The sequence below is a fragment of the Engraulis encrasicolus genome, chromosome 20, assembly GCF_034702125.1.
Source record: "Engraulis encrasicolus isolate BLACKSEA-1 chromosome 20, IST_EnEncr_1.0, whole genome shotgun sequence".
In the NCBI taxonomy this organism is placed as follows: Eukaryota; Metazoa; Chordata; class Actinopteri; order Clupeiformes; family Engraulidae; genus Engraulis; species Engraulis encrasicolus.
The window spans coordinates 50,988,247-51,008,606 of NC_085876.1; the positions used below are offsets into that span (position 1 = coordinate 50,988,247).

The 20,360-nt window shown below is 45.9% G+C and overlaps 1 protein-coding gene across 1 annotated transcript in view; it reads left to right on the plus strand.

The window, feature by feature from the left end:
* LOC134436735 (putative tyrosine carboxypeptidase MATCAP2) overlaps nt 1–9,824 on the plus strand; it is a 38,643-nt gene extending 28,819 nt beyond the window's left edge. The window contains exons 6-9 of the mRNA XM_063186078.1: nt 3,007–3,191; nt 3,936–4,056; nt 5,015–5,112; nt 9,450–9,824. Of these exons, the coding sequence (XP_063042148.1) occupies nt 3,007–3,191; nt 3,936–4,056; nt 5,015–5,112; nt 9,450–9,611 (566 nt within the window). The 3' untranslated portion in view covers nt 9,612–9,824. The remainder of the gene's footprint in view (nt 1–3,006; nt 3,192–3,935; nt 4,057–5,014; nt 5,113–9,449) is intronic.
* Nucleotides 9,825–20,360: the final 10,536 nt, after the last annotated feature.

Below are 20,360 nucleotides of genomic sequence, written 5' to 3' on the forward strand. Positions count from 1 at the left end.
CGACACCATCCAAAACAAGGTGGTTCGTCAAATCGCCGTTCATTTTACACATTAATGTTTCAGCGGGTGCTGCAGTCGGCCAGGGGAAAACCCAAAGTTTTCTTTTTGAGACTAAACTGAGCGCGGACAAGCGACAAGTGGATTGAAATTGTTTCCCACCTGCACGCTGTCTGCCCGCACCGCTTTGACAATGGCTGATAGACCACGGCCGACATTCACAGCGAAAACCAGGATAGAACATTATGTATGGCGCTATTTTGTCTATAGCCCGCGAAAATAAGACTATTTTAAACCAAAAACATAATTTCACATTCGGGTCAATAGCCATGAACACTCCTCCTAACAGAGCGCCGAGCTGGCTACGCAGGACAGAGATTCTCGGCGCATCTCAGAGTCGGCTCCAGCGCACATCTCTTGGTGGGGCGTAGGTAAACAACGGTGGGGCACTGCCATTTATCAAGTTTGAGTCAAGTTCACCTATAGCCTAGAACTGGCGGCAGTCACGTTTAGTTATACCTACTGCATAGGCTGATCGTGCTACTACTGTGGAAAACATTTCCTCCTCCCTACCAATAAGTACACCAATATGTCTGCAAGCAAGATTGTTTTGTGCAAGGTGGAAACCACATTCAGCACAGACGCGATATGTGTCCAGGATTACACTGTACTTTTATAGGCCGTCAAGATACACAACATGGCAATTCACAGCAACAGGGGACGCTGATAACCCCAAGCGATACGAGCATTTTGGACAAAAACGCTATTTGATTTTGAGCTCTGCTTCTCAGCGTTCCTTTCACTACACCACTCCAAAATATAGATCCAAATGGTTGCGTTGTAATAGGCTACCGCTTACAGCAACAATTTACATTATGCATTCAACAACGGAATAACACTCCACTGGGATTATCATTCTGGTAGCCTGTGAAATAGCTAATGAAGCCAGACGTGGACATGCTATGGACCATGGACAGCTACCACCTCCGGTAGAAAAGACTAGAACCTAGAGTAGACAGTCAGAAAATAGGCACGGCATGGTGCGTCATTCGCAGACATCCCGATCTGCCAAAGAGCCGTCAAACTAGCCCACTCATCCTCACTAAGCGTCATACCACATATTGGACCCAGGCTAAATGTAGGTGGCATGGACGCTGAAATATTCTACAGTAGTTTGTCTCGAGGATGGACATTTCAAAGAATGTCAGACGAGCCGAACCTCAAAGCGTGTAGTCTATTAATACAGCGTTTGATTTTTTTTAAACTATGCGTTGTTAGGACAGCAAACAACATTATCAATTGGGCGAACTGGCGAAGTGAACACACAGACGCAAAATCCAGGAACCCACTGCCCCTGTGTTCTGTTGCCAAAATCACTCGTGATGAATTGTTCATCTTTGAGACATGTACCCATTGCTATGTAGTCATTCAAAACATTCTCACTAGTTGCAGGTTAAGCTTACGCCTGAAATGTGAAGTGAAACACTGTAAAACACATACATTGTGCAACCGATCTATTTTTCAACAACTCATCTTGACAACCTGCCTACTCCGCTGTCGTTTTGACATTTAAATAGCCTTGAGGGAGTTTTTTCAAACTCTTCATAGAGGAAAGTAAACGCAAAACGTGATGAGCATGGGCACAGAGTTTAATGTGCACAAAATCTTTGAAAAAAAGAATAGAGCTACTACATCTGATAAGCGCACCGATGGGTAGCCAAACTTCATAGCCAAACTTAGCCAAACTTCAAAGCATGAGGGGCTAGTAACAACAATCGCACAGGCAAAATCAAATAGACCCAAGTCAAGATGCCGCGGCGGGCAAATTTAACAATCAAATTTCCTTACCTTAAAATGCTGTCTTACAGTGCTTCTCGCAATTATTCACACCGTTTGACATATCCAACCCAGCTAGCAAACTGCTAACATTGTTTTGCTTGTTGTCTCCATTCCACCTCCAGCAGGCTAGATGACAATGTCATCATGACATTTTTGCATTACCCACATCCAGAAATATGTCATACGTGGATGGGTTACTTATGTTGTTTTTACTATTAGGACATTATAACAAATCAATATGTATTATTATCATTATTATTTTACTGTTGAGGGAGATATCGCGCGCTAGTAGGATGGGTGACGTACACAACGCTACGGTGTGCCTTTGAGGACAAACTGCTTGCTTTACCCACAGATTGTCACAATTAGTGCCAGATGACTAAAATGCAAGCAAAACCAAAATATATGTTCCCCATTTTAATTGTATTGCTGTTACTTTGCACGTGTAATTTAAAAAGGATATTAAAATTAAACAGTCAAAATGCAATGGTTTAAAGTATGTTATATATTTTTTGTCCTGTGTTGGGTGCTGGGGCACCAGTGGCCACTAGGGGGGGCACTGCCTACAAATGCCCCCCCATAGCGCCGACGCTGTGCTCCAGACGCCTTTCTCTTCACATAGTTTGCACATTTATAACCGCCATATCCGAGCGATAGAATCTACAAATATGGACAGCACATTTTCTTATTGAGGAGTGATGGCCAAATCTTTCAGGTTAAAACATTTTTGCCGCTATGTTGTCTAGTCAGCGAAAGACGCGGTTTTGAAAGCGCTATTTTTAGAACATAGGCTTAAATCACGTCTTGTATTTGCAGTAACAAATGTCACGCACCAACGTGATCATTCAGGACACATTTAGGCAAGGCCTTCTGTAGTACCAAGACCACAGGACACGTATTTGCCATCAACTTTGTGCGCGCAATTCCAATGCATATTTTCTATAAGACGTAGCCTAAACACAAACTTGGACATGAACGCAAGAGCCGCAAGTCACCAGGCAAAGAGCCGCATGCGGCTCGAGAGCCGCNGGTTAGCCACCTTTGCTCTATGTGGATTGGTTATGTTTCCTCTTTGCCCCGCCCATCAGGCACACACTACTTCCTGATTGGTTACATCTGTTCCATGCTATATGTTGATTGGCTGTGTTTCCTCTTTGCCCCGCCCCTCAGGCACGCACTACTTCCGGGGCATCAACAACAGCCAGCAGCCGTGGGGCAGCAGCAGCGGGCGCCGCAAGCACAACCTGCGACCTTTGAACCCCACGGAGGAGGGCCTGGCCAGCCTGCACAGCGTCCTGTTCCGGAAGGATCCGCTCCTGTGGCGCGCCGCACTGCTCTACTACACCGTGTACCAGGTAAGGCAGTGGTTCTTAACCTTTTTTCTTGAAGCACCCCCTAACCTGTGCCCAAGACAAGCCGTGCACCCCCAAACCAAACGTCTATATGTGTATATGCACTAAAAAAAATATTTAAGTGTATAATTACCATGATTCTTTCTTTAGACATTAATCAATTCTTTATTGACTTTACATTAGGTCCAAAACATGTTTTAATTTGTTCTTGATTTGGCCTATTATGAGGTTTGGAATCAGAATTTTGGTCACAACCTCAACACAAACAAAATTCCTCGCACCCCCTGAAATCTCTGGCGCACGCCCAGGGGGTGCCCGCACCCCAGGTTAAGAACCACTGAGGTAAGGATCCGCACTTGAGCCCGCGGGTTGTGCTCTATTTACCCCCACTTCCCTTGACCGTTGTAAATTGATCACAACCCACGGCCTCTCGTGGCTTATTGCTTAAAGGGGTATGCCACTATTTTGGGGCTTAATACAGTTAAAATCGTTGGACAGGGTTACATAGGTGGTAAAGTGTCTTATTTTTCATGTTAAGCGTTGTCTTGCTTTTAAGACAAGTTAAAAGAGGGAATATGTCGCTAAGCTAGTGAAAGTCAATGGATCCGTGTAGCATTGTAGCATGAAAAATAAGACACTTTACCACCTTTATAAACCCCAGCAAACGATTTTAACTGTATTAAGCCCCAAAATAGTGGCATACCCCTTTAATTCTCCTCTCCTCTCCGCTCCATTGCTGTGTTCCAGGCGAGCCGCATGCCCTTTGCGCAGCTCTTCCAGGACCTGGGCCGCTTCCTCCAGGACCCCAACACACGCTGGGACTACTGCGTACGCGCCAAGAGGGGACAGACAGACACCTCACTGCCAGGTGACATACCTAGAGGCAGACATAGCTAGTCTTCACATACAGGTATCCCAGGTGACATAGCTAGTCTTCACATACCTCCCAGGTGACATAGCTAGTCTTCATACACCACCCAGGTGACATAACTAGTCTTCATATACCGGTAGCCCATATAGCCAAGAGGGGACAGACAGACACCTCACTGCCAGGTGACATACCTAGAGGCAGACATAGCTAGTCTTCATATACCACCCAGGTGACATAGCTAGTCTTCACATACCTCCCAGGTGACATAGCTAGTCTTCACATACCTCCCAGGTGACATAGCTAGAGGCAGACATAACTAGTCTTCATACACCGGTAGCCCATATAGCCAAGAGGGGACAGACAGACACCTCACTGCCAGGTGACATAACTAGTCTTCATACACCACCAGGTGACATACCTACTGTAGTCTTCATATACCACCAGGTGACATAGCTAGTCTTCATATACCACCCAGGTGACATAGCTAGTCTTCATACACCACCAGGTGACATAGCTAGTCTTCATACACCACCAGGTGACATAACTAGTCTTCATACACCACCCAGGTGACATAACTAGTCTTCATATACCGGCAGCCCATATAGCCAAGAGGGGAGAGACAGACACCTCACTCCCAGGTGACATAGCTAGTCTTCATATACCACCAGGTGACATAACTAGTCTTCATACACCACCAGGTGACATAACTAGTCTTCATATACCACCAGGTGACATACCTAGTCTTGGAGTTTCCGCCCATATACAGCTAGATTGCAGCCAAGGACCCCCTTACATGAGTCGTGACACATTATGCTCCTCTTCTCTTCTCTCCTCTCCTCTCCCACTCTCTCCTCTCCTCTCCTCTCCCACTCTCTCTTCTCCTCTCCTCTCCTCTCCTCCCCTCTCCTCTCCACTCCTCTCCTCATCCTCCTCTCCTCTCCTCCTCCTCCTCCAGGGTGCTTCAGTAAGGACCAGGTCTACCTGGACGGTATCCTGATGATCTTGAGGCATCGTGACCAGATCGACTTCCCTCTGCTCATGGGCCTGGGCAAGGTGAGGGATGTTGTTGTTGTTGTTATGGAAACCACATCTTAGCATCAATGTCAGGAGGGCCGGATTAAGACGGGGGCCCTAGGATACAGATTGCTGTAGGCCCCCACAGGGCCGGATTAAGATGGTGCCGGGCCCTGTAACACAGGTTGCTGTGGGCCGGGCCCCAGGATGCAAATTCAGTAGAGTAAAGTAGAATAACTACTTCAAGTCAACTTTCTAGGTGGTTGCGGGCTGGAGTTTACACAGTCTTGTCTGCTAGCACATTGGTGTCTCTGATCTCCTGAAGGAGGGAGGAGAGACTGACACTCTGTGTAAGGAGGTCAAGTTTGAAGGGGGGCAAATCGGTACTGTGTGTGTGTGTGTGTGTGTGTGTGTGTGTGTGTGTGTGTGTGTGTTCTGCAATTGGGCCTGAGGCGTGCAAAGCAGATGGTAATCTAGAGAGGTCACACATCAGACAACAGAACTAATTACACACACACACACACACACACACACACACACACACACACACACGCACTTATGCTCACGCATCAGACAACAGCCCTAATTACTAGAAGTGAAAGCAAGACCACTTCGACCACACACACACACACACACACACACACACACACACACACACACACACACACACACACACACACACACACACACACACACACACACACACACACACACACACACACACGAGCGGGAAAAGAGATCCACTTACTGTGGACTATTAGAGCATGGGGCCCTTTTCGCCCGCGTTGTGACTGACTACTGATCTTACCCTGTCCTGGACAGGCACTCACTAAACCCCACATTATATTCCATTACACTATTACATCTATGGGGGTGTAAATCACAGCGTCCATGACGATACGATTCAATATCGATATCGTATTATTCGATGCGATGTGATTCGATTATTTTCCATACTTAAGAATGCCCCACGATACGATAGAACAGTGGTTCTTAACCTTTTTTCCTTAACGCACCCCCTTACCTGTGCTGAAGACAAGCCGCGCACCCCCAACCACAACTTCTACATGTGTATACGCACTAAAAATGATTTAAATTATTAATTTCAATGATTCTTGCTAGATACATTAATCAATAACTTTAAATTGGGACTAAACATGTTTTAATTTGGTCTTCAATTGGTCTAAATATAATGTTTGCAAGCAGAATTTTGGTCGCAACCTTAAAGGTGGGGTTGCAGGTTGGCCAAAATTCTTAGATAGAATGCGATTATGACATCACGTTGGGGGCTCCCCCTGGGTTTTACTAGATTCTGTATGGTCTCTGAATGGGGAAGGTTGCAAATAAATAATTAAATAAACCATATTTATTTAGCCTTTTATATTTATGCTGACCAAAATCATTGTAATTTTTAAGGGGTTAGCTAAGATAGAGCCTAGGTAGATGTCGGGTAGGCTATTCTTTGAAGAGTCTTGCGTTGAGATGACAACCTCAACCTCAACCCCAACCGTCTCCGATGTAACGATTATAAAGAGATTATAGACTGTATGAGCGCCGAATGTGAATAACGTGTTGTGTATTGGTAAAAAAAAAATCTGTATCGCACTTTTTTGTTTTACTGTAGGCTATAGTTTGCCGTCAGATAGGCCTAGTCTACACTCAGATAAGTGAATGTTTTGCGTGCGCATCACAGCGCGCACCATGGTGTAGTAGGCTGTGACCAGACATTGTTAGTAGCCTATTCATCAGCCTTTAGTGGGCCTATCACGCCATTTCAGCGTCATGTGCATGTGGGAAATAATCACTTCACAGTGGTGTTGGTGAAAACGAAAAGAAGTTGCCTCCCACGGCCCGAACGCAAAATAATGCCGAAAACTGAATGCCCCCTTCAGTTGTCCTGGCTACAGGCAACTGGTGCGTTATCACTGTTTCTTCTTCAATGTACGAGCACTTGCATTGCACTCGCTCTGCACTTGTCTCACAATGCAATCAACTGCGTAATCCGGGCCAAATGGGCAACTGGCGCGTTATATCACGGCTTCTTCTTCAATGTACGAGCACTTGCATTGCACTGGCTTGTCTCACAATGCAAGCAGGTGCGTAATCCGGGCCAAATAGTCCGCCTTGTGAACACAGGCGGGAACAATTTGAAGAACGCGTTTCAGACGGACGGACGGACAGACTGCTGCTGGGACGCATCTAAAATGTGCTTTGCTCTTCAACAAGTGACTAGTCAGCGATACGGTTTTATTTCCCCAATACACAAAAGGTTATTCACAGACGGCGCCTCCATAGCTACCCTACGGTACAATGTCTTTGTAAGCATCACATCGGATGCGCAACCAACACATCAGTCGCGATGGCCAAGGCAGGTCAAGGAAATGTGTTTGAACAGATACATTTCATGCTTGCATGACAAATAAAGTATATTCTATTCTATTCTAACTGTCTTACAGTTGCAGCACTTCCTTGCGGTCTAAAATTTAAATCTTAAATGCAGCAGCAGCTCATAACATGAGCTCCAGACGCAGCCCATCCGGGGGCCAGTGGCAACACAGCGCGATCGATTATCACTGCAAATAAATAAATGAAAATTAACGCAGTGAAATGTAAGTTAATATGATTCATAGGCCATGTGTTTAACTCATCATAGCATACGATTAATACATTTATGTATTTTGAAATACAGGCCTACATGGCTGTTTGCACCAGCAGGTGTGTGTGATTCAATGCGCGAGGCTCAACTCGCTTTAATCCCCACCCACGGCCCTGGCCGTTTCACGTTACATGTGTGTTGTAACAGAAGTGCTTTGAAACAACAGACCGACTAAAATATACTGCACATAGTTTTCATTTTAAGTGATAATGGAAACACGTAGGCCTATCTTCTTCGAAGTGTTCTTGTTTCAGTTGCAACTCACCAGATGGGGCGCTCTACCCTGGGACAGGCTACACCACATCTTCGTTGTAGCATTTGATCTACTGTCTACCACTTGGTTTTTCAGTAGGCTATATCGCCAAGGGTGAGTATTTGTATTCGAGTTAGAAATACAAAGAAGCCTATCATTTGTGTCAGACGAGAAACGGCACTGCAGATTGACCTAGGCCTATATATTTTGAATATGAAGTAGGGGCAGCATATCGGCAACGGTGAGGTTGAGGTTGTCATCTCAACGCTTCAAATAATAGCTTACCCGACATCTACATAGGCCCTATCTTAGCTACCCCCTTCAAAATTACAATGATTTTGGTCAGCATAAATATAAAAGGCTAAATAAATATGGTGTATTTAATTATTTATTTGCAACCTTCTCTATTCAGAGACAATACAGAATCTAGTAAAACCCAGGGGGAGCCCCCAACGTGATGTCATAATCGCATTCTATCTAAGAATTTTGGCCAACCTGCAACCCCACCTTTAACACAAACAACATCCCGCGCACCCCCTGAAAATCTCTGGCGCACCCCCAGGGGGTGCCCGCACCCCAGGTTAAGAACCACTGCGATAGAATACGATTCGATTAAACTTTTTTCCAGTTACTTTTCCCCTTCTATTATGTTATGGAGCTAGGACATTAGACAGGGGCCAGCGATTTGATTATATTCAATACTTAAGAATGCCCCACAATACGATGCGATTTGATTCAATCGTCAGATTACATCACTACATATCGATACATTTTGATTATTATTTACACCCCTATCTAGTAGTTGACACTTGCATTAAAGTCACTTATGGTTATTTAGCCAAAGGGCATTGGTTACAGTCCCAAATGAGGGGTTAGGTGCCTTACTCAAGGGCACCTCAGCCATGGATGGAGGTGTAGGGAGAAGTGAGGGTGGGATGGGATTCGAACCTGAAACCCTCTGATCTTAAGACCACCTCCCTGCCCACTAGACCACAATGTTCTACAGTATGCAATACTAGCTAGTATTATATAGCATAGAGTTGGCAAATTAATACATTTTTATACACTATATTTTGCTGTGTGAATTAAATACTTAGAGAGTGGAGGAAGGCTGTAGAGCTGATACGTGTTGGTGATTTTTAATGCGTGTGTGTGTGTGCGTGAGTGTGTGCACGTGTGCGTGTATGACTGTGTGTTTGCGTGTGTGTGTATGTGTACGTGTGTGTGTATGCGTGCGTGTGTGTGTATGGCTGTGTGTGTGTGTGTGTGGCTCTGTGTGTGTGCGTGTGCGTGTGCGTGGCTCTGTGTGTGTGTGCGTGTGTGTGTGGCTCTCTGTGTGTGTGTGCGTGTGGCTCTGTGTGTGTGTGTGTTTGTGTGTTTCCGTGTGTGTGTGTGTGTGTGGCTCTGTGTGTGTGTGTGTGTGTGTGTGTGTGTGTGTGTGTGTGTGTGTGTGTGTGTGTGTGCCAGGTGTCCTATGAGGACGTGGAGCGTCTGCGTGACCTGGCGGCTACTGAGCACGTGCGGATCCCCCACTTCCTGCAGGACGAGGCGCGCTACGCGGAGCAGCTGCAGAAGATCATGACGGCCAATCACATCACAGATGCAGAACTGCAACGCCTGCTCAGCTAGCAGCTCATTGGACGCTCGGCTCACACGTCCCGCCTCTCTGCACTGCCCCATCCAATCACCAGTCACCACCCACCCGAGCACGCTCTGTTCTCACTCACTAAAGATTTCTCACACGCCTATCACATAGATGTCCCCTTTAAATGTAAATACAGTCACACACACACACAATTGTTATAATTATCAATAAATAAATAAATATTTTATTTATAATCACTCCTTCCCCACCATGTCAGGCATGGCGTTATATTTTCAAAGCCACTGGCCACATGTGGCACAGCACAGCACACATTGCAGAGAGAATTCAACATGGAGAGGGCCCTTTCTGACATTCCTCTAGTTTAGTGGTTCTCAACCTTTTTTTCACCAACGCCCCCTTCACCTCATCATGAGCCTGCCAACACACCCCTTAGGACTAATACATAAATAAACCAAGTAATTAAAAGACCAGTTCAGTCAATTTCAATATGCTGTTGTATTGCTCACACTACCCTTGTCTTGTCAGTACAGGATGAAGCCACATTTTTCAGCTCAGCCCTTTCCGAGATATGAGCTGTTCTAATGGGGGCAGCGTTTGTTTACATTTAAAACAAAATTAACATAGGCCTACTCCAAATATTTTCCCAAAAGGTACCGCTGTTTGCTAGTTGTCTGCTGATGTATAATCTTTTGGATGGTTTTAGGAACAAATAAAAATGTTTTTTTGAAATGTAAACAAAGCGCTGCCCCCATTACAATGACCAGGATCTCGGAAAAGGCTGAAGAAGAAGAAAACAAAATCTCAGGTACTGACAAGTCCAGGGTAGTGTGAGCATTACAACTGCATGTTGAAATTGACTGAACTGGTCCTTTAATAAATAAAATAGGATATTGTCCCCCGATTGCAAATGAGAGCCCGCCCCCGCCTTAAATGCCTGCCTCTCAATGCCCTCGGAGGGCTCTGTAACGCCCCCTGGGGGGCTGTAGAGCCCCCATTGGGAAACACTATTCTAGTTGGTCTTAAGGCACATTTGCAGCGTGCGATTTGTAGGGGGGATGGGGGGGATTGTCCCCCATTCTGGTTTTGATTTTGCCACTTTTTCTATATAATTTTAATCATAGTTTAATGAAATACCATTGATATTGCTTAAAATCTGAAACACATCCCCCCTTCTGGTTTTTCGACAAATCGCACCCTGCGATATTTGTACTCTCCGCGAGTCAGTTTATGCCTCCCGTTCGCAAGCACTGTTGTATTGTAATGTATTGTTTATATGTGTCTGTCCTTCACACAGACTCTCTCTTTCATCACTGTTCCACTCTCCCTCCTCCCTTTTTTATGATCAGTGATCAATTTCACCTCACTTACTTTACACCTTCCTCCTCCTCTCCTATCTCTCTCTCTCTCTCTCCCCCTCTCTCTCTCTCTCTCTCTCTCTCTCTCTCTCTCTCTCTCTCTCTCTCTCTCTCTCTCTCTCTCCGTCATCACTGTCTCCTCTCTCCTTTTTAATGATCAGTGGTCAATTTCAAGTGCACTTCCCTCTTTTTTTCTACAGTGATTCCTGTAAACTTACTGCTGTTTTTAATGTTGCTTTCACTGCTGCTCATTCAGGAAATTAGTATACTAGACGCAGGTATACACACATTTGCGTGTGCTTGCGTGCACACACACACACACACACACACACACATAGTGTAGCCGTGATGATCGTACACACCACAGAGTAGTAGTATACCTTGCAAACACAAAGCACGCGCACGCACGCACCCACACTCACACACACACACACACAGTGTATCAGTGATGATCGTAGACACCGTAGAACAGCAGTGTACCTTGCAAACACAATGCACACACACACACACACACACACACACACACACACACACACACACACACACACACACACACCTTGTGTTTTTATCCTGGAGATGTAAATGTTTTTTGTCCCCTTTTTCTGCACTCTCTTCTCTGTACCTCTTGTACCAAAAAAATCCAATTGGAATAAAGACTCGATATCGGCACAATTTGACATTTTGACCAATATGTTGTTCTTTCTCTATTTGTGTGTGTGTGTGTGTGTGTGTGTGTGTGTGTGTGTGTGTGTGTGTGTGTGTGTGTGTGTGTGTGTGTGTGTGTGTGTGTGTCTGTGTTGTGTGTGTGAAATGACACAACATTGATTTTAAAGTCAAAAGTCACACAAGGTCAGAAACGTTGAGTCTTCTCGTCTCTCGTCATCCTTTGGGATCAAGGGTGCGTTTCTCAAAACCATAGTTTTCCCACCGTGTCGGCGAATTTCTGTTGTTAAACCAAACTGACCCCAACCTAAACTTAACCTGTCACAGGGGGCTGTGGAGCACGATTCAGCATGCACAGGCGTGATGCACTAGCCTAGAAATCTAGACGCCCCTAGCGACCGCAAATTGAATTTGCTCCCGGGGGCAGTCTAGCGGACCCCGGTCGTTTTGCGAGGCTGAAAGTTATCCGATGACAGGGCCAATCAAATCGCGAGGGGGGCCGGGCTACTTAGTAAACAGGAAACTTTCTAAGAAGAAGCATGGTGTCCGTCCGTGCTACGTACAGCACGAAAGTGTTCACTTAATTTAAAAAGCCTGGATGATAATACATTTCGTGTCTGACATGGATTGATGTAATAATACACCATGAACTTATCGGACACAAATAGACCACAACACATTACCATTTGATCATTCGATGTTTTAAACTAGCTCGGTAAGCTAAGTTGAGCATTTTACAGAACCAGATAGTCACACGCTATTATCAGACCACTACTGTAGGTGTAGAATGAAATTGCTGCCCCAATTTCTAATAAGACACATGCCATTAAAAACGAGACATTTGGGAGCTTTGAAAGTCTTTGAGTAGCTTACTATAGTGTGGTCATGACACGCATTCACTGCTACGACGGCTCGAAGTTGCCGCTCCACCTACAAAGGGGCCCTCGCTGGCTAGCTAACCTGTCGCCAATAACACAGAGCTAGGTATCCAGCCTTGTATTATATGCCTGCCCCAAATTCTAATAAGATCCATGTCATTAAAAACGAGACATTTGGGAGCTTTGAAAGTCTGTAAGTCGCTTACTAAATAGATGGGAATGACACATAGTCTACCGAGCTAGCGGCTAGCCAATCTGTCGTCAATTACACAGAGCTAGGTATCCAGCCAGCTAGCTAACACCGAACATGCCATGTTGACAACAATCATAAATATAACCATTTAACAAGCCCCAAATTGCTCAACATTTCGCTGGTTGATCAAGGAGGGCCGTGTGGTTGAAAACGAGGCATTTTTGAACTATGTAAGTGAAAACACGATTTATTAGGAAACTTGTTTGTGGCTGTGGTGATCACACGCATTCACTGCTACGACGGCTCGGAGTTGCCGCTTCACAAGACAGCTGTGACGTTACACAGAAGTGTGTGGGGATTGGTTGTTTGCCATCCAATTGCGTGGCGTTGAGTGCTGAAGCAACCGTTTATCCCGCCCACACTGCCGCCCAGCCCTCCTAGACCCTGGTACAGCTTTTTGCTGTACGGGTCTGGCTCGCGCTAGGCTAGTGATGCACAAACACGATGACTCAGGGCTGGACTGGGGGAGAAATAGGGCCCGGGCACTTTTGTCTTCAAGGGGCCCCTCATGAGGGAGAAATAGGGCCCAGGTACTTTTGGCTTAAAGGGGCCCCTCATGAGGGAGAAATAGGGCCCAGGTACATTTGGTATAAAGAGGCCCCTCATGGGGGAGAAATAGGGCCCGGGCACTTTTGGCTTAAAGCGGCCCCTCATGAGAGAGAAATAGGGCCCGGGCACTTTTGGCTTAAAGGGGCCCCTCATGGGGGAGAAATAGGGCCCGGGCACTTTTGGCTGAAAGGGGCCTCTCATGGGGGAGAAATAGGGCCCGGGCACTTTTTTGCTGAAAGGGGCCCCTCATGGGGGAGAAATAGGGCCCGGGCACTTTTGGCTGAAAGGGGCCCCTCATGGGGGAGAAATAGGGCCCGGAAACTTTTGGCCTAATGGGCCCCTCATGGGGGAGAAATAGGGCCCAGGCACTTTTGGCTTAAAGGGGCCCCTCATGGGGGAGAAATAGGGCCCGGGCACTTTTGGCTGAAAAGGGCCCCTCGTAATTAGTGGCGCAGAACTGACTCACCAGTTTGTTTGTTTTTTTAACATTTCTGAAAATAGGGCCACACATTGGTGCGAGGCCCACTGGGAAATACCCGCTATGCCTGATGGCCAGTCCAATTTTATGTAGACAGGACAGTGAAGAGTGCGGCAGGAAATGAGTGGGAGAGAGAGACAGGGGAGGATCAGGAAATACGGTAACCCGGGTCGGGAATCAAACCCAAGTCGCCCACCGCTGGGCCATGAGTCTTAATAAAATACTAAAAGAGACCGAGCTAGTCCCGAGTTCTCGTCACTGGATTGTTGTCGTGTGTCGCCATAGAAACGGAGAGATCGGATTGTGGAGTATGGAGGGGCTCGGCTTCCTGTATTCAACACTACTCTTGTCTGATTGACTGTGCGTCAAACACACACACACACACACACACACATACCGTACCTGGAGCTGCTTTTCACCATCTACTAGCAATGGATTGTTGTCCCACATGCTGTGTGTGTGTGTGTGTGTGTGCGTGTGCGTACGTCTGTGTGTATCTGGTTTCCACTGAGAAACTGAATCTTTGTCACAGTCAGCAAAGAGTGATGACTACAAGCTTAGACATGCTGTACAAAAGCCCTTTGTCCTGTGTGTGTGTGTGTGTGTGTGTGTGTGTGTGTGTGCGTGCGTGTGTGTTGGACAGATAGCGTGTAATGCAAATGGTGAATGTAATGGAGACTTTGGTCACTCTCTCAAACCCCCCCCCCATCTCTAGTTTCTCTCTGTCAGGTAAAGGGGGGGAGACGGGACTAATTAAACACACACACTAATTAAACAGACGGGACTAATTAAACACACTAATTAAACACTTCCACACAGGTGTACTGAATGGTGATACTTTACATACCAGCAGATTACACGTCATGCTCAAACGTAGCCGTTCTGTAAGTAAGGGTTAACGTTCGGCGAGAAGGTCGCTACCGTGGAATAGCAGCACGACAGAGAGAATCTTTAGACCCCGACGCGGAGCGGCCGACTCGCCGAAAGTTAACCCGCTTATTATATGGATATACTTAAATGACTCACACATGGCGGGGACATTTCTTTAGGCCTATTTAATGTTAAGATTGTTGCTGCGCAAAACAAAACAGTGCCGTTGTGGAACACCGCTAGGCAACAGCTAGGTAGCCTGGACAACAGGTGTTGTCTATCACAGCAGCTGATTAGAGTCTTGTTGAAAAGTCGCTTTAGCAGTGAAAAGTCGTGTTGCCATTGACAGTGGTCTGTTATAGACCAACCCGTCCGTTATCGAAAAATAACAGACGTGCGAACGTTGGGGAGCCCCGTTGAAATGAATGGAGCATTCGACCGATGACGTCACAACCATATAATAAGGTGTTATAGACAGGTCAGAGGTCACCCTGTTGAAGTAAGAGGACCAAATGAAATCCCCATGAAATGAAAATCAGACACAGAGCAGGGCTGGAATGGGGGAGAAATAGGGCCCGGGCACTTTTGGATTACACAGGCCCCTCATAATTAGCGGCGCAGAACTGACTCAGCAGTGGGCCCCGCACACTCGTGCTCGTGGGTCCCTATTTCCAGAAATGTAAAAAAAAATTAATCATGTTCTTTCTTCTGAAAATAGGGGCCCACGAGGGTGCGGGGCCCACTGGGAAATGTGCGCTATGCCAGATGTCCAGGGGCCCACAAGGGTGCGGGGCCCATGGGGAAATGGCCGCTATGCCAGATGGCCAGTCCAGCCCTGCTGTTGAATTAAGAGGATCAAATCTCCCCATCAAAGGGAAAATGAGACACAGAGCATGGTGGTGGTGGTGTGCCTATTCAAATCCTGCAGGAGAAGCCAAAGATCAGGCAAATGTCATAATCCACCACAATGTGCTCTGGCAAAGCCCCTGGGGAGCTCGCTGGACCTGAGGTACGTTTCACGACAGTGTCATTGCTAACTAAGTTAGCAACTTACTAAGTTACAATGCAATTTCCCATTGGCAACTTACTAAGTTGCTAACTGGTTAGCAACGACACTGTTGAGAAACGGGGTCCTGGAGGACACTTTGGGGGCAAACAACATGAAGAGAGCCTAACACTTTAAACACAGAGCACACAGTAAGCAGGGCAGACGACAAACGGCAGCAGTGGTGAGTCTTCCCGCGATAGTACACTGTAAAACATTGCAGCCATAAAAAAGTAAGTTGCCCTGTAAGTTAACTCAACTTGAGAAAGGCTCAAATTGAGTTTAAGCCTCAAGTAGCAGGGGCAACTTACCTTTGTATATTTAGCTTGCAATGGTTACATTGTTTACAGTGTAGGTCTAGTTCTGATGTTCTGAAATTAGGAATTAATGTAGGTATGTTGCAACCACTGCTTCAAGAATAATGTTATGTATTACCTCCGCCAAGGAGGTAATGTTTTCGGTCGAGTTGGTTTGTCTGTCTGTCTGTTCGTCTGTTTGACTGTCTGTCTGTCAGCAGGACAACTCAAAAACTAATCAACGGATTTGGCTGAGACTTTGTGGAGTTGTTGGTAATGACTCAAGGAATAAGTGATTAAATTCAGGTGGTGATCCGGATCACGAACAGGGAACCAGGACTTTTGAAAAAGATTCTGTCAGCAGGATAACTCAAAAAGTTATGAACGGATTTGGATGAAACTCTGTGGAGTTGTTAGTAATGACCCAAGGAACAAGTGGTTCAATTCTGGTGGTGATCTGGATCACGGACCGGAACTAGGACATTTTTAAAATTCTTTACCATTGCTGGCCTATAAATCTAGACACCCCTAGTGATCACAAATTGAATTGTGTGACAAGGTAAAACATTCCAGTTTCTAACTCCACAAAAGGAAGGCAGAAAGACTTAAATGAAAATAGGGTGTAACATAGTCAAATGTTCTATCAAGCAGCTTCCTTGGCAGAGGTCTGCACTCTCTGAGTGCGTCTAGTTTACATGTTAGTCCTATGTGTGTGTGTGTGTGTGTGTGTGTGTGTGTGTGTGTGTGTGTGTGTGTGTGTGTGTGTGTGTGTGTGTGTGTGTGTGTGTGTGTGCTTTCTCGCAAGAACACCAGGCAGCCTACAGAGCTGGTGTGGGAATGTGTGTATTTGAAAGCACTTTGACTCAACTGTATAGTTGTGATAGTGTACCGTATAAATGCATGCTGCTGCTGCTGCTGTTGTTGTTGTTGTTGTTGTTGTTTTTGTTGTTGTTGTTGTTGTTGTTGTTGTAACATAGTGACTATCTCTCCTACAGTAGAAAGAACACTGGGTAGAAGGCTGCAGCACGTAACACAGAGACGATCTCAGCAGAAATATCCCCCAGAATGCACCATTTAACACACCACCTCTTCTAGAAAGGAAGGACATCCTCAACAAAACATTGACACTCTAGCACGCGACCGACCTCTCCTAAGAAGGACGCTTTCCACAGCTGATCACAGATCATCACGTGACCTCTTCTGACAACCTTTCCACAGATGCCTATACAGTAGACATGTCCCACGCCCCGTGGTGTGTCCTCCTGCTCAATACCATTCACATGTGTTGTCTCTGCTCCTGATTCTATTTTGCAACCTCCTCTGAAACATTTTCTACAGCTGAGCACAGACCATAACGCAACCTCTTCTGAAACCCTTTCCACAACTGAGAAGAGAACACCACGCGACCTCTTCTGAACCTCTTTCCACAGCTGCCAGATAGATATGGCCCATGTGTGGTGTGTCCTCCTGCTCACCACTATTCACATGGGTGGTCTCTCCTCCTCTTCTGTGCCACCACGTCAGTTCCATGTGGTGAACGTGGACAAGACCTGGCCGGACGCGCAGCAGCACTGCAGAGACGAGTTCACTGACCTGGCCACCATAGACGACGCGGAGGAGATGGAGAAGGTCAACAGCCTGATTCAGGACGCGAATGACGGGGTGACGTGGGGGGCGACTTGGGGCCCTTGGATTGGGCTGACGAACGGAGAGTGGCAATGGTCTCTGGCTGACGAAGGTTACTATGGAGACGATAAGGGTGAGTTCAGGAACTGGGCAGACGGAGAGCCAGACATGAAAGACGACGAATGTTGCGTTGCTGTCATAAAAGGAATCAACAAATGGCTGGATTGGCCATGCGACTCAAACATCCTCTTCGTGTGCTACGACGCGACCAACCCCACACACCCCTTTGTGCTGGTCGAAGAGTGGAAGCCCTGGGCGGAGGCTCAAGCGTACTGCAGGGAGAAGTACACGGACTTGGCCAGCGTGAGGAACCAGGAAGAGAACGGGATCATGGGAAGCTTTGTCAACAATGTCTGGATCGGCGTGTTCAGGAACGACTGGGAGTGGTCAGACGGCAGCACCTCCTCCACCTTTCGCCATTGGCTGCCAGGATCACCCAGCTACGAAGACGACGACCCCGAACAGGACGGGCTCTGCGCGGAAATCTAGTCCTCTGGTCAGTGGAATGATAAGGGATGTGATAAGCTTAGACGCTTCGTCTGCTATGAAGCTCAGCCGACGGTGGTGGTGGTGTCTTCTCCTCAGACTAGTCCCTTCTACTCTGGAGATGTCGTCACCCTCAGGTGTGACATAACGACGTACACAGACCAGCAGCAGCAGTACGTCTGGCTAAAGGACAACAGCCCAGCAGCAGGTGAGACTAGGGATGCGAACGATTAATCGATGAATCTACTTTAATCAATGAATGCGTTAATCGATTAAAAAACATTAATCACAATTAATCGCCAATTCAACTGACAAGAGACCCAGGTAAAATGGGAATGTGAAGAGTGTGTGTGAAGAGGGCTGCGAATAGTGGGAATAGGCCTATTCAAATCACCTTTGCATTAAAGAATTTAAATAGAATTCATTTAAATGTAGTATTTTATCTCACTTTTTAATTTGAATTTTTAGATTTAGTTTTTTTTTTTGAGAAACATTGAGATTTCGGGGGAAAAACGCCGCTTATCGATTAATCGAAAGTCGATTGATAAAGCAATCAACTAACGATTAATGAATTAATCGATAATTTGCATCCCTATAGGTGAGACCAGTCAGACCATGGCCGTCACCCTCGCAGGACAATACCGGTGCCACAGGCCTAGAGATAACTCTTCAGTGTCACCCTACATGAGCGACCCGGTTGACATCGTGTTCACGGGCCCCAGAGTGGCTCAGGTAGTGAAGGTAATGCTGAAGGTGCCGTCCGGTGTGAATGTGGAGGATTCCGGCCTACTGGCGGCCATCTTAAGGGAGATTGGGCTGAGACTGAAGACCACGGGGATGCCAGACGCACAGCTGACCTGGAGGAAGAAGAGCCAGCCATGAGATACTCTACAGTTGGGGTGGGGAACCGTGTTCATCAGAGGACCAATTCAAATGTTATTAACCCCTTATTGCACGCCGTACCTCCAGTGGCACGCTGTAATTATAATTGAATAGGTAACTACTACTATAGTACTACACTACCATGACATAACACAGGGCCTTTAGTAACGCACTATGACTTGGTCATGCCATTCTGGTAACAGCACATTTATAACACCATGATTTAACGGGTTAAGTCTTCCAAGGGCCGCACTATGAACACAGGATTTCCTCTTGCACCGTAGGCCTATATTGAAGGTGGCCACCTTTACAACAGACCCCACCTTCACTAGGTCCCTGAAAATATAACATAATTGTATTGCAGTTGTGATTTCTAAGACTGATTAAGAAAACGTGTGATATTTAATGTGAAACTGCATAACATTAGAATTATATTGGGGGCCAGATAAGATGATGGCCATCAAGGAGAACTTCTGCCAATTTCAACATGCTGTTGTATTGCTCACGCTGCCCTTGACTTGTCAGTACTTGGCATACCTGTCAACTTTGAGCTACCAAAATTCGGGGAAAATCCCATATTTTAAAGGGACACTGTGCAGGAAATGGTCAAAAAAGGTATTGCAACTATGCTGCTCATTGAAACTGTGTCGCCTATTGCCAAATTTGACCTTTTCATGATAGTTTACTAAGTAATAAGCTAATATTTTTTAGTATGGCCCAAGTACAGTCATTTTTGCAGCTAAAAATGGCTATTTCTGGAAATTCAAAATGGCGGACCATGGAGAAGATCCCCCTTTTCATGTATGAAAAGTGCAATTTTTCCAGTCATAATGAATACTTAGAATGTCATGGTGGTGGTAAGTATTCATGAAAAAGGTAACATTAGTGAATGGGCAGCATGAATTCTGGAAATAAACAACTAAAAATCTCACACAGTGTCCCTTTAAAGGTACACTGTGCAGGAAATGGTCAAAAAAGGTACTGTAAGTATGCTGCTCATTGAAACTGGGCTGCCTATTGCCAAATTTGATCTTTTCATGAAAGTTTACTAAGTAATAATCAAATATTTTCTAGTATGACCCAAGTACAGTCCTTTTTGCAGCTAAAAATGACTATTTCTGGAAATTCAAAATGGCGGACCATGGAGAAGATTTTTCGAGTCATCATGAATACTGTACTTAGAATTTGATGGTGGTGGTACGTATTCATGAAAAAGGTAACATAAGTGAATGGGTAGCATGAATTCTGGAAATAAACAACTAAAATTCTTACACAGTGTACCTTTAAGAGAACTCAACAAATAGTTCAGCAGTAGTTCTGTGACGAGATTG